The 14,515-nt window shown below is 37.6% G+C and overlaps 1 protein-coding gene across 3 annotated transcripts in view; it reads right to left on the bottom strand.

The window, feature by feature from the left end:
- LOC119782901 (kynurenine 3-monooxygenase) overlaps window positions 1-14,515 on the bottom strand; it is a 48,941-nt gene that overhangs the window by 32,073 nt on the left and 2,353 nt on the right. Inside the window, exons 2-7 of one of the 3 annotated variants that reach the window (XM_038284097.1) lie at window positions 13,549-13,677; window positions 13,222-13,291; window positions 12,986-13,083; window positions 10,716-10,805; window positions 7,707-7,755; window positions 1,600-1,687 (exon numbers count right to left, since the gene is read on the bottom strand). In XM_038284097.1, coding sequence (XP_038140025.1) covers window positions 1,600-1,687; window positions 7,707-7,755; window positions 10,716-10,805; window positions 12,986-13,083; window positions 13,222-13,291; window positions 13,549-13,611 — 458 coding nt within the window. In that variant the 5' untranslated portion in view covers window positions 13,612-13,677. Of the gene's footprint in view, window positions 1-1,599; window positions 1,688-7,706; window positions 7,756-10,715; window positions 10,806-12,985; window positions 13,084-13,221; window positions 13,292-13,548; window positions 13,681-14,515 lie in introns of those variants that run through there. The other 2 variants (XM_038284095.1, XM_038284098.1) reach the window with 2 other exon arrangements.

Below are 14,515 nucleotides of genomic sequence, written 5' to 3'. Positions count from 1 at the left end.
AAAAATCCACTAAAAAGTATACTAAAAGCTTGCCTTGGCCAAGTTGAGCCTGTGTAGCCTCCCCACACAGGCTCAAGCGACTCTGTGACTCAAGTGACAGCTATGAGCTGCTAACAGCCACATTTCCACAACAAAAGGAGTGTCCGCAGGAGGTCAAAAGGGACAAATGACCCTCTTGTAGGGCTTTTAGGTAAAAAGGACAATTGACCCTTCCGTAGTAGTTCTAGTGTTAATTAGCTTTTTACCATTTTTTCTTAACTTGTTAACTTTTTTTTCCAACTTAATTTCCAGTAGGTAATATATCATCCAATATTTGGATGGTCTAATACCAAAATAAGACGTACAGCCATGTAGCAGTATCTTTGCTAAATAGCTGGATATAGATCTTGTGCTTCTAGACTTCACTGGGCGGGGGGGGTGGGGGACACTACATTTGTAAGGCATGTGATCAAAAACAGTGACTTGCCCTATAAAGGGTTAACTAGCTTATTAAATTTTTAACTTTACTTTTTTAACTTTGCAACTAGCTTTTTACCTTTTTTTCTAGACTTTTTTCAACTTAATTTACAGTAGGTAATATATCATCCAAGGTCTCATCTAATTGGTCAAATACCAAAATAAGATGTACAGTCATGTAACAGTTGTTAGGAGTCCAGTTTGTGTGGGTTGTGTTTTTTGTTTGTTTTCCCTCCACCACCAGGTGGCGCCTGGTTCTCGCCGGCCTCCTCACACACCTGCGGAGGGTTGCCTCATTACCGGAGGACTCTTAAGCTGCTGGCTGCCACTACCTTGACACCAGTTTTGGGTACTCTAGCCAAGCTGAGTTTTGCTGAGTCAAACTGAGTTTTTGTCACCTGAGTTTTAACCTCGTTGTTTTTTTGTCTTTGCCTCTCGGCAGGAAGTCATCCTGCAAACTGGATGTTTTGGACCTTCTCCCCCCTGGAAGGATTCTCTGAGCGCCGAAACTGAGCTGAGGATTCAAACTGGTGGTTTGGATCAACTTTTCCCCAAGGACTGTTTGGGCTTCTCTCTGAGCAGGGGATTCATCTCCACAAGAAACCATTCAAGTACCGCAGGAAATCTAAGTGGCAGTCAGCTCCTCCGTTCCTCAAGGAAACACCTCAACCTGCTTAAACCCTGTCCGCCCTCTAACGAACAAGTCTACTACTCGAACAACCCACGCCGACTGGATTCAACAAAAGATACCTTTTTCTGTAAACGTGAGTCCTGTTGCATGTATTCCCTTCTTCAAATCAAAGACACAAATTTCCCACTGAGCCTGAACTAACCGCAGAATCTTCCCCTTCACATTTCAGTCCCGGTTCGCCAGTGTTCAGAGCAGCACTGGACTCCTCTCTACCTACTCACAAATAAAACCTGTTAAACTTTTCCCATGTGGGTCAGATCTTTAGGTAAAATCATAACAGCAGTATCTTTGCTGAATGGCTGGATATAGATCTTGTGCTTCTAGACCTCACTTAGGGACGGGGGGGACTCCATTTGTAAGGGGTATGCAAGTCAAAAAACGCTATCTTGCCCTATAAAGGGTAAACATCCTTTCCGCTCAGAGACACTCACGTGTCTCTGATCACTATTTACCTGGCGAAGGTCATGAGTCCCGTTGCAGCACTCCAGTCCTGCAGTTTGTGGTCAAAGTTCAACTTTGTGTTTGGATACCTCTCTGCCTCTGTGACAGAAACAAAAACAGCTTATGACACCAGCAAGCTGCATATGAGAAACATCTTCTAACAGTAAACTTTTCCTCTCCTATGAAAATGGAGAACAGACTCAGTGTGTCAGCAAAAAGCCGAGGAGATGAAGTCGTGTGTGGATCACAATGAGTTTCTGGAACAACACAGCTCAGCTGTCGGTGACCAATCGGTGACGATTGTTTTTGGGATGTCACGTTGCAAAAATCTCTTATCTCAGAGTTCACTGCAGGAGGCTGAATCAGCCCCGATGAGAGCGAGGACTATCTCTATCCAGGCAATCTAATTAAAGGCAGAGCCAATCTGTCACACTTGATCTCCCAGAGGCTCCTCATTAAATATTGGGCGAAAAAAATCCTTCTAGCTAAAAACCAAAAAAAAAAAAGGTGTAGAACCGAGCCCCTGATGTCGCCTGATGCCCCGAGGCACTTTTAAAGAACGCCAAGGAACCAACGCAGAAGGAGAATGAAGAGATGGTGGAACGATGAGGCAGAAGAAAGGAGCATAAACTTCAAAAGAGTGTTGTAACTTAGAGTAAAAACAATTTAATACAATTATATGGGATTCCAAACGTATGATTAAGACAAATTGGATACCAAAACATTAAAATGTAGTATGATTGATCAGTCAGCAGGTGTTTTATAGCAGCACACTGCCGGGAGCACCAAGCGAGGCTTTAATGTCAATCACCTGCAGGAAACTGGTAGGCAATGCAAAGTTAGAGTCTTTATAAAAGGTGTTGGTTAATGTCAACAAATTCAATCCAGATCTGCCATTCAGTTCAGTTTAGTTTATACATTCAAAGGTGAAATTAAACTGTTCCTTTCAGTTTAGTTCAAAAACATAATTTAGCACATTTTGGATTATCCAGTTCAGTTTGTTTCCAGGTTAATTTAAGTAATCCAGTTCAACTCTACCACATTCACATTATTTCAGGTCAGTTTAGTTTAACAAAAAAAAAAGAAAAAGAATATTCTCATTGAAAAATAAACTGCAGTTTAAATAACTTCAGTAAATCAGTTGAATTCACATCTAATAATCCATCCAACATTTACAGTGCAAAAAAAATCTAGAGAAAAGTAAAAATTTCTTACATTTTGTTTATTTACCCTTAATTTGAGCAGGTAAATAAGATGATCTGCCAATGGAATGAGTAGTTTTACTCTTAAAATAAGATAATTAGATCAAACGTGCTTGAAATAAGACAATGCAATTGTTTTTTCTTATTTTAGATGTAAATTGTCTTGTTCCATTGGCGAAGTGTCTCACTTTTCTCCTCAATTCAAGACAAAACACACTTATTTAAAGAAAAAATGACCTATTTAGATTTTAGTCCACTGAGTGTTTTAAAAAAAGGCCTTAAAACTAGGGATGCACGATATAATCGCCCCCCTATCAGTATCGGCCTGTATCGGCCTTAAAACTGAATATCGGACATCGGCCATCCCACCGATATTTAACCCGATATTTGATCAGCTTCTGAGTTTCTAAAGTCTTAAAAAAAATAAAATAAAAATACTGCTTCTTTTTCTTCCTCAAAAGCTTCTTTTTTACAGACTTAAAAGCTTCTAAAGACGAGGGAAAAAATATTGATACATTAAAATATCACAATATCTTCATATGCTGATATATTGCCATTTAAAAACACCATATCGATCTCTTTTACTAATGAAATATTGCTATATGTCATCGTTATGCTACGAAATCCCCCGAAAATTCACAAAATTTTGCCATATTTTTATATGTTGATATATTGATGCGGTATCGATCTATTTTACTAACAAAATCTCACAAGAATTTGCAAAATATCACGAGAGTTTGTAACGGAACGATGAAATTTCACGAGATTTTGAAAGTAAAATAGATCGATACCGCGTTTTTAAAAATCTATTTGATATCAGCATATGAAAATATATTTGACTATATATTATTTTTCAAAGTGTCAGAAATGGATAACAAAACTACTATTTTCAATGACTACTTATTTTTGTCCAGCTTTAACATCAGAATCGATATCGGTTATCGGCTACATGAGTTTTAAAATATCGGCATATCGGATATCGGCCAAAATCCCAATATCGTGCATCCCTACTTAAAACATTTATTTTTAGCAAAACGTTTGGTCCCCCTTAGATGTTTCTCTTTTCTCTTTTAAAACAGCTTTTATTATTTTATTTTATATTTTTTATTTCATTTTATATATATGTTTTTATTTTATTATATTTCTATGTATTTCTTTTTTAATGCTGCAACACAGACACACCATCAGACACACAAGCACACACGTAAAGGTACGTTCAGAGACACCAGTTGACCTAGTAGTCATGTTTTTGGACAGTGCACATCGAGAAGACTCCATGTAGTAGTAGCTGCAAGTACCAGCAAGAATCACTTCAACTCAAATTCTGCAGTTCTGCTAAATGCAGTTCAAATGACATTGATTTAAGCTCAAATTAATGCAGTTCAGTTAAGACTGTTTTTTTAATAAACACATTTTTAAAGTAAGGGTGGGTTTTTTTCCACGATCAGCTGATTAATTGTCTCCTCAAAGCTTAAAAAAAAGAAAAAAACATCTGAAAAAATAAACATCTGGTTCAGTAGTCTAATTAAACTCATGTAAACAGGATCAAATTAGATGGATTTAGATCTAAATCCAAATCTCACTTATTTATGATAAAACAGTCAGATGGTGAAAAACAAAACAGACTTCTGAATATTAGATTTCAGAGAAGATTTGCTCTACAAAGAAACACCAATCTTAACCAAGCAGTGAAAGATTATTATTATTATTATTATTTTTTTTTTTACAAAGTACAAATTATATTTAGAAAGAACTGGATGATATTGGTTCCTGGGGTTTTAATGAGAACTTTTGATCAATTTAAACAACCGACATGCACTATAACTGACAGGGACAACAAATGTGCTGTAAAAACTAGATGTAGCTACAAGCTAATTATCCGTTGTCCCTGGACACAGGCAAGAAAAAGTTGGAGAAATATCAGCTGTGCCGCTGCCTTCAACACCTGTGATTATATACATGTTCGAGATTGGCCTGTTTTTCCAGTGCAGTCCTGTTTCTCTGACTGTGACTGGTTGGATGTGCTCTCTTCATTCTCTCACATGGGAGCTGGCTCAGAGCTCGTCTGCCTGGCTGTGTGTTTCCTGGACGGGGCCGCCTTTTACAGTTGCCGTTTGTATCTCTGCTTCTGTCTCCTTGAACCGCAGTCGGACTCGGCAGATGGCCGCTCACACTGAGCCTGGTTCTGCTGGAGGTTTCTTCCTGTTAAAAGGGAGTTTTTCCTCTCCACTGTTGCTACAAGCATGCTTAGTGTGAGGGATTGCATTCGAGCAGTGTTGCATAAAGTACTGAAATCTCGGAGTCAAGTAAAAGTATAAGTACCTCTCCAAAATATGACTTTGGTAAAAGTCCAAGTCTCTGACTGAAATGTTACTTGAGTAAAAGTCTTAAAGTATAAGAATTACTGTAAAAATAGATTTACTCAAGTAATGTAGTGAAAAGTATAAGTAAAAAGTAAGTGCAGTTTGAATGACATTTTTTTTTAACATTTTGGTAAACTTTGAAGGTTAAATTCACTTAAAATAATATAAACAACGAAGTGTAGGATAAATTTAGACTGGGTTTGCGAAACAGGCGTATCCTGTTGGTGTTGATGAAAAAGCCCAGGCAAGACCAGACTTTGTAGTCAGTAGGTGAGGTCAAAACACTTGCGTTTCTCTCGCTCTCTTGTTCGTTTTCTTTTTTTTTACTTACGGTAGTAACTACAGGTGCTGGTCATAAAATTAGAATATCATGAAAAAGTTGATTGATTTCAGTAATTCCATTTAAAAAGTGAAACTTGTATATTATATTCATACATTACATACAAACTCATATATTTCAGATGTTTATTTTGTTTAATTTTGATGATTACAAATGACAACAAATGAAAATCTCAAATTCATCATATCAGAAAATTAGAATATTACTGAAGACCAATAAAAACAAAGGATTTATAGAAATGTTGGCCAACTGAAAAGTATGAACATGAAAAGTATGAGCATGTACAGCACTCAGTATTTAGTTGGGCCTCCTTTGGCCTGTATTACTGCAGCAATGCGGCGTGGCATGGAGTCGATCAGTCTGTGGCACTGCTCAGGTGTTATGATAGCCCAGGTTGCTCTAATAGTGGCTTTTAGCTCTTCTGAATTGTTGGGTCTGGTGTATTGCATCTTCTTCTTCACAATACCCCATAGATTTTCTATGGGGTTAAGGTCAGGAGAGTTTGCTGGCCAATTAAGAACAGGGATACCATGGTCCTTCAACCAGGTACTGGTAGCTTTGGCACTGTGTGCAGGTGCCAAGTCCTGTTGGAAAATGAAATCTGCATCTCCAAAAAGTTGGTCAGCTGCAGGAAGCATGAAGTGCTCTAAAACTTCCTGGTATGTGGCTGCGTTGACCCTGGACCTCAGAAAACACAATGGACCAACACCAGCAGATGACATGGCACCCCAAACCATCACTGACTGTGGAAACTTTACACTGGACTTCAAGCAACGTGGATGAAGTGCCTCTCTTCTTTTCCTCCAGACTCTGGGACCTTGATTTCCAAAGGAAATGCAAAATTTACTTTCATCAGAGAACATGACTTTGGACCACTCACCAGCAGTCCAGTCCTGTTTCTCTTTAGCCCAGGCAAGACGCTTCTGACGCTGTCTGTGGTTCAAGAGTGGCTTGACACAAGGAATGCGACAGCAGAAACCCATGTCTTTCATACGTCTGTGTGTGGTGGTTCTTGAAGCACTCACTCCAGCTGCAGTCCACTCTTTGTGAATCTCCCCCACATTTTTGAATGGGTTTTGTTTCACAATCCTCTCCAGGGTGCGGTTATCTCTCTTGCTTGTACACTTTTTTCGACCACATCTTTTCCTTCCCTTCGCCTCTCTATTAATGTGCTTGGACACTGAGCTCTGTGAACAGCCAGCCTCTTTAGCGATGACCTTTTGTGTCTTGCCCTCCTTGTGCAAGGTGTCGATGGTCGTCTTTTGGACAACTGTCAAGTCAGCAGTCTTCCCCATGATTGTGTAGCCTATAGAACTAGACTGAAAGACCATTTAAAGGCTTTTGCAGGTGGTTTGAGTTAATTAGCTGATTAGAGTGTGGCACCAGGGGCCATCAATTTTGAACCTTTTCACAATATTCTAATTTTCTGATATGATGAATTTGAGATTTTCATTTGTTGTCATTTGTAATCATCAAAATTAAACAAAATAAACATCTGAAATATATGAGTTTGTATGTAATGTATGAATATAATATAAAAGTTTCACTTTTTAAATGGAATTACTGAAATCAATCAACTTTTTCATGATATTCTAATTTTATGACCAGCACCTGTAAACCAAACACTGAAAATATATCGGAGTAAAAGTATGCAATTAAGTTCGTAAATGTAGTGAAGTAAAAGTGAAAGTTCTCAAAAAAAATTATACTTTGGAAAGTATAAAGTACTCCAAAATATACTTAAGTACAGTAGTGAAGTATTTTTACTTCGATACTATACAACACTGCATTCGAGCAATGAGTCGATGCAATTTACTGGTTTTCCTTAGATCGAAAACTTTGAATCAATCTTACTGTATCATGTGATGAACTGTAAAGTGCCTTGAGATAAAATGTGTTGTGAATTGGTGCTATAGAAAAAAACTGAATTGAATTGAATTGATTCAAATCTAAAAAATACTACTGCTTTAAAAAATCTGTAAAACCCAGCAAGAGACACAGGTAAAATCAATATATACACATAGTCTGAAGAAAATGGTGATCACTTAGTGATCACAAACCCGATCATCTTCTTTTACTTGTATTCCAACTATACAGTGAGGTCCCTGATGTAAAGTGGAACCAATGCAGTATGCCACCATTCAAAGTGTCTATGGAGCAGATTCTGGCTTGATCTGTGTTCTCGAAAAACACCAGGAGTGAAACTTTCTTACCTGTTAACAGTTCTTTGTTTAGATTGGCTCGGTCAACCGACAGGATGTACTGAAAAAAAGAACAAGCTGTTTTATATTCTAATTATGTTCAACTTCTCAGACAGAAGTGTGAGCTTTCTCTTTCAAACGGGAACAAGAAGTCTCTGAGGTTTATTTGCTTCATGTTTGTTCATGCTCCTCTTAAATATTTTTCTTTTATTTTTCCATGAAGTTTTCTTAATGAGATTATGAGCCTCTGTCAAATTGGCAGGATGGGGGGGGGTATTTCATAATGCCATACACAATTGTATTTAGTTAAATGGTGGATTCATGTGGCCATGATTAAAAAAGGCAACTTTTTCAGGTAAAAATTTTCTGAATGTCACGATCTTGATTCTGTTATGTTTTCTTTTGAGGTTTTAGTTTCACTTTGATCCATGTTTTTTTTTGTTTTCTTGTTGTATTGGTTTAATTTCTATTTTGTGGTGTTTTCTAGATATATGAGTTCTTAGGCTTTTCTTGGTTGCCCTCTGGTGTTGGTCTTCCCTGGCTCCTTTCTAGACTCCTCTGTTCACACCTGCCCCCAATCAGCTAATTAGTCTCGTCTTTGTTCAGCCTCCCATATATACTCTCCATGTGCAGTTCCTCAGTACTGGTTCCTCGTCTTTTCCTGGCTCCCCAAGTGAGTTTTACCATGAAGTTGTCTAGTTTTCGGTTCCATGTCTTTTGTGCTTTCGTTTTTGGATTTTTGCCTCAGTTATTCAATGGAATCCTCAACAACACACCTCTGCCTTCTCGTCTCTTCATTTGGGTCCTCAAAACCTCAACCAAACCCGGAAAATGATAGTTAATTATGATTTATCATAATTGGTTTGGACATCTGTAGAAAAGCAGGGGTTTTAACACAATACCGAAGTAGGAAAGACAATAGAAATAATTTAAGAGAAGCATCTGTACGGGATTTTTTTTTTCTGGCGAGGAGTGGCGGCCTAGTGGTTAGGGCATAGAGCTTGGAATCTGAGTAAAGATGACAACAATGGGTGGTGAGGTTGCTTGAGGACCCAGATGCAGAGACCTGTGAAGCAGAGATGAGTTCTGAGAGGTTTAATTGCAGACCAAATAGCAGCAAAGGCAAAATTAACTTAAAATATAAAACAAACCAAAATCATGGAGTAGGGATGCACGATATAATCGGCCCCCTATCGGTATCGGCCTTAAAACTGAATATCTGACATCGGCCACCTCACCGATATTTAACCCGATATTTGATCAGCTTCTGAGTTTCTAAAGTCTAAAAAAAAAATAAAAATACTACTTCTTCTTCTTCCTCAAAAACGTCTTTTTTACAGACTTAAAAACTTCTAAAGACGAGGGAAAAATATTGATACATTAAAATATCACAACATCTTCATATGTTGATATATTGCCATTTAATAAACACCATATCAATCTCTTTTACTAATGAAATATTGCTATATGTCATCGTTATGCTACAAAATCCCCCGAAAATTCACGAAATTTTGCCATATTTTTATATGTTGATATATTGACGCGGTATTGATCTATTTTACTAACAAAATCTCACAAGAATTCGCAAAATATCACAAGAGTTTGTAACAGAACGATGAAATTTCACGAGATTTTGAAAGAATACCGTGTTTTTAAAAATCAATTTGATATCAGCATATGAAAATATATTTGAGTATATTATTTTTCAAAGTGTCAGAAACAAAACTGCTATTTTCAATGACTACTTATTTTTGTCCAGCTTTAACATCGGTATCGATATCGATTATCGGCTACATGAGTTTAAAAATATCGGCATATCGGATATCGGCCAAAATCCCAATATCGTGCATCCCTATCATGGAGACATCAGGGGAAAAAACGAGTCTGAGGAGCCGGGGAGAGACGAGCAGAGTAGACAATACAGCAACGAGAAGGAACCAGCACTGAGTGACTGCAGAGGTGGAGTATTTAAGGAGAACAAAACAAAGGATGGACTAACGAGCTGAATGAGGAGCAGGTGTGGGTGGAACTGGCAAGAGGGAATCCAAGGGGAAAGAAAACAATCACAAGGGGGCAACAGAGAGTAACTAAAGAATGCTTGAAGATAATGGAAAATAAAAACAAAACAACTGATAACAGAAAACTGAAAACTCAGAGTCACAACAAATAGGAACCATAACAAAAGACTCTTAACCCCACATTGCTCCCCGGGCGCCCCACAATGGCAGCCCACTGCTCCCCAAGGGGATGGGTTAAATGCGGAGGTAAATTTCTCCAATTTGAGATCAATAAAGTTCAATAATTATTTTTTGCAGCAACATGAACTGGATCCAACAAGGTAAACGTCTTTGTAAACCAAAATCATTAAAAGTTAGACTTTAAATCAAACAAAGGCACAGAAACAAATGTGCAAAACTGCAATAAAAAGGAAGACATGTTGTACATGACAGTGGCTGAAACTACAATGTTGACTTCACAACGCTGTAAGAGGTCATACAGAGAGTTTTTAAGGATACCTGTGGTTAATTTAAATTTTCCACCCCCCACACAAATTATGATTTTTCTTGATAAAAAAAAAAAGTCTCATTAGAGACTTTTTAAACAGGTTTTGGTTAATTTTTATGATTAGTTGCTCAGTACTGTTGTGAATCCTGATTCTATTACTTTGTTTTAAAGTTAGTCCAAACTCTTGCAGAATAATGAATATTTTATCTGTAGACTGAATATGTTTACATGAGGCAATCCCTGTGGGATCTTTCCAAACAAGATGCTTGTCATACAGATGTAGAGAAATGTTCTTTTAGCCTTACAGAGCATTGTGGGAAATCGGATTTATTTATTTACAAGAGTGTTTTAAAACTGTGAATATGTATTTTTTTTTTTTTGCATGTATTATTCATATGAATAACAGATTTCAGAGCATTGCAGCACAAACTTTTCTAACTCTAAACCAGAAATCTAGCAGATCTTGACAGCGATTCTTTAGGGAGGCAATAAAAAATAAAAAAACAGCAGTTTTACCTGGCCTTTCTTTCCATAAGGGATGGGAGACTGTTTCCCACTCAGCGAATGAATCATCCTCGCATTCATTGGGATTCCCTTAGAAACAATCTGGGGGAAGAACATCAAAGAGGATTTTGATAAAATAGTGAGTTAAATCAACTTCAGGATGGATTAGTTTGATGAAACAAAGTTATAAATGACCCTCCGCATTTAGTCTGCGAGACATTAGAGGACATGTCTGCCTTTAAAAGCTTGGTTCAAAGCCATCCTCATTTCATCCTGCTGTAAATCCATCCAAGTGCTGAAAAAATAGCCTCGATCAATGTTCAACAACCTCACAGGGACAAATGTGTAGCAGCTGGAACAACGAACAGCTCAGAGATAAGAATCCTATAAAGACTTCACTGCAAAAAAAATTAAATCTAAATAAGTCATTTCTTTCTTAAAATAAGTGTATTTTTTCTTGAGTTAAGTATTTAAGTGAGACACTTTGCCAACGGAACAAGACAATTTACACTTAAAATAAGAAAAAACAATTGCATTTTCTTATTTCAAGTGCATAATATCTGGATACCTTATTTTAAGAGTAAAAATACTCATTCTATTGGCAACTCATCTTATTTACCGGCTCAAATTAAGGGTAAAAACCCTTAATTTAAGACATTGTTACTCATTTTGAGATCGTTTTTGCAGTGTTGGACAAAAATCCTTGGTGGAAAACCATATATTCAATATTCTATTATTATTAATAAACAAAACAGCCAAAAGAATATAAAAGACCCATATGTATATGCCAATCTAATCAAATCAAATCAAATCAAACCAGAGGTGCATAGAAAGGAGCACACAGAAAGATGACATCTAAGAGACAGTTTTATAGTCAGAATTAAAAGCAAAATTAAAAAAGTGGGTTTTAAGCTTTTTTTTAAAAAGGCTGAGGTCAGTAGTGGTGCGGATGTCAGGGGGTAGAGTGTTCCACAATCTGGGAGCAGCGACGGCAAAAGAACCATTGCCCCACTGTTTAAGTCTTGACCTAGGGACCTCTAACAGAAGCTGTCCCGAGGAGCGTAAAGCTCTGCCACAATTGCGGAAAGTTAAAATCTCAGACAAGTAAGAGGGGGGCAAGCCATGAATGGCGTTAAAAACAAACAGCAGAAGTTTAAAATCGATTCTAAAACGGACTGGAAGCCAGTGGAGTGACGACAGCACGGGTAATGTGTTCACGTCTGGATGTGTTAGTTAAAAATCGGGCAGCAGCGTTCTGCACAAGTTGGAGACGAGAAATTGATGACTGACTGAGGCAAACATAAAGGGCATTGCAGTAGTCCAGTGTTGAACTAATAAAAGCATGGATTGCCTTCTCAAGATCCTGCCGACTGAGAAAAGACTTGACTTTGGCCAAAAGACGGAGCTGGAAAAAGCTTGAGCTGACTACGGAGCTAATCTGTTTGTCAAATTTAAGCCCATTATCAAATGTTACCCCGAGATTTTTGACATGGCATTTAAAAAAGGGGGCTAGATTGCTGGAGTTTGTGGCGAGAACATTTGAAATTGATGGAGAACCAAACAAAATGCATTCAGTTTTGCTGTCGTATAATAATGTTAGATTTTCGCAAATTATTGGGAAATATGAATAAACTACAAGCTGCTACGGTAACATTGAATGCTAAACATTTTGGTCAGATTAATGCTTAAATTGGGGTTTAAAGCTTTAGTTCAATCTGAAAAACTCACACGGAGAGAAAAGACAGAAGAAATTTATTGATATAATTACTTGGTCTATAGAGCTCAGACCTCAGCAGGAGACATAGCGCTGAATTTTGATTGATATGCATGAACAGGAGTAAAGTATAGAGCTGTTTTCCCCCCCAGGACTGAAACTGGATGTGAAGTGGAGATAGCTTCCACCTTATTGTCAGACATATTGGATGGAGATTGTATAATACCAGCAATATTCAAATAGTACTGCAGATTCTCATCGTAGCTCAAGCTGTTTAGGGTCAATGTCCTGCAGGGGGACAAACCTCTGACATGATCTGGAGTCTCTTTCAGCTTCAAAGCCGTTTTTCTCCAGGATCTTCCTGCATTTTTCTTTCTCTACCCGCTCTGATCTGTTATAAAGAAGCTTCCCCGCACCATGATTCTGCCATTGCCGTGTCTTATGGTGGGACTGCTCTCTTCACAGGTAAAACATGCTTTTTATTTTTATGGCTTTGATTTTTTTATTTTTTCTTTACAACGTAACCCTGATTTAAACTTCTTAACTTTATCTCTGACTTGTCTCTTACCTTATCCTCCATTCCAACATGTTTCAGGGCTTGCCGGCCTCTGTGGGACAAGGCCAAGTTGATGCTTCTGCCTTTTACTACTTTGGCATTCCTAATATCTGACCAAAAACAGACACAAAACAGAAATGAATGATCAGTAGCTTTGTAAAACTAGTCACAGTGATAATCATCTACTGAGATTTTGGCTGAGGTGTTGCAGATTTTGTGGCTTTGTAAAAGAGGAAAGTGAATGCTACCTTCTCTCGTCTCAAACACTTCCACCTGAAAGCCTCTTTTGGCGAAGAAGCAGGCGTTTAGGGCCCCCACCTCAAAGATTAAAACAGATCCATTTACAAAAGGGCAGGAAATCACTGCTTTACACACAATAGCACAATGGTGCAGTCCAAAGTTCCCCTTTTTGTGACCTATTGCTATTTAGAGTCATAGCTGCCAGACTGTTACGAAGCAGCAAGAGCATTTAGCCACATTTCTTAGTGAGAGAATGGGAAAAAGAAAACAAAGCAAAGACAAAATAAAACAATATGGACACTAGATTAATTATTAGCTTTCAATTTCGTCCTTACCAAACCACCACCCACCACTGCTACCACTTTCTTCTGGCCTAGTCTGTGATTTGAGTCCTCCATGTTGCTCTGCAGAGTTCACTGATGGTCTCACTCAGCTTGCTGTCCAGTTCAAAGGGATTTACAGTTCTGCTGGGTTAAGATTTAAAAGAGGAGGGCGTTACATATCAGAGTGGAGTCTGGTGAATGTCTCTTTAACAATCGTTCCTCTTTCAATACAAACAGAAACAGTAGATAACACAGGGCGCTCTCTGCAGAGTGACCTACTGTACCGTTAAAAGTCTAAAGCTGTTAAGAAATAACAATTACATAACTTCCTTGAGTACTTAAAGGTTTAAACTTAAAGTTACTTAAAGTTTTTGATTATAAGTTGACCCATATTTACACTTGAACTCATAAGGATCCTCTAAAGGTAATTATGTCACCAGGAGGCCAAGCTCAGCACCTGTATACAATCATGGTGAAATTCATACTTTTTTTTCAATAAATGTTCCTGGGGCTCAGGTAAATGAACAGTGTATGTTACAAATCATACGTCATGCGTTGTATAACTAGCAAAATTCCACAAAACTCCAAAATAATGGAGTTTTTCCCCCCAAAATGAGCAAATACGGGGTTTTGTCGCCATCTAGTGGACAAAGCTGGAGCCTGCAAATGGCAGCTCTTCTCAGCCCATCTGCTGCAGAACTCTTAATTTTTACCTGAAATAACATTAAAATTAGTTCCCTATACATCTGTTGTTACATTAAAGAATGATTTACCTGTATTAATGCAATATAAGTATTACGTTTCTACAGACAAAAGAAGGAATATCAGCGCCTTGCAAAAATATTCACAACCACACAGTTTAGATTAGATTTTTCATTTCAAACAATACAAACAATTTAAAAGAATTACTTAGACTGAGAAAAATATAAATAAATATGAAAAAAATACATAATAATTTTCCATATGTGTAACAAAGGAA

This window comes from Cyprinodon tularosa, unplaced genomic scaffold, assembly GCF_016077235.1.
Source record: "Cyprinodon tularosa strain WSP-4 unplaced genomic scaffold, ASM1607723v1 ctg199, whole genome shotgun sequence".
NCBI classification, from domain to species: Eukaryota; Metazoa; Chordata; class Actinopteri; order Cyprinodontiformes; family Cyprinodontidae; genus Cyprinodon; species Cyprinodon tularosa.
This window is presented reverse-complemented; position numbering and strand designations above follow the sequence as displayed.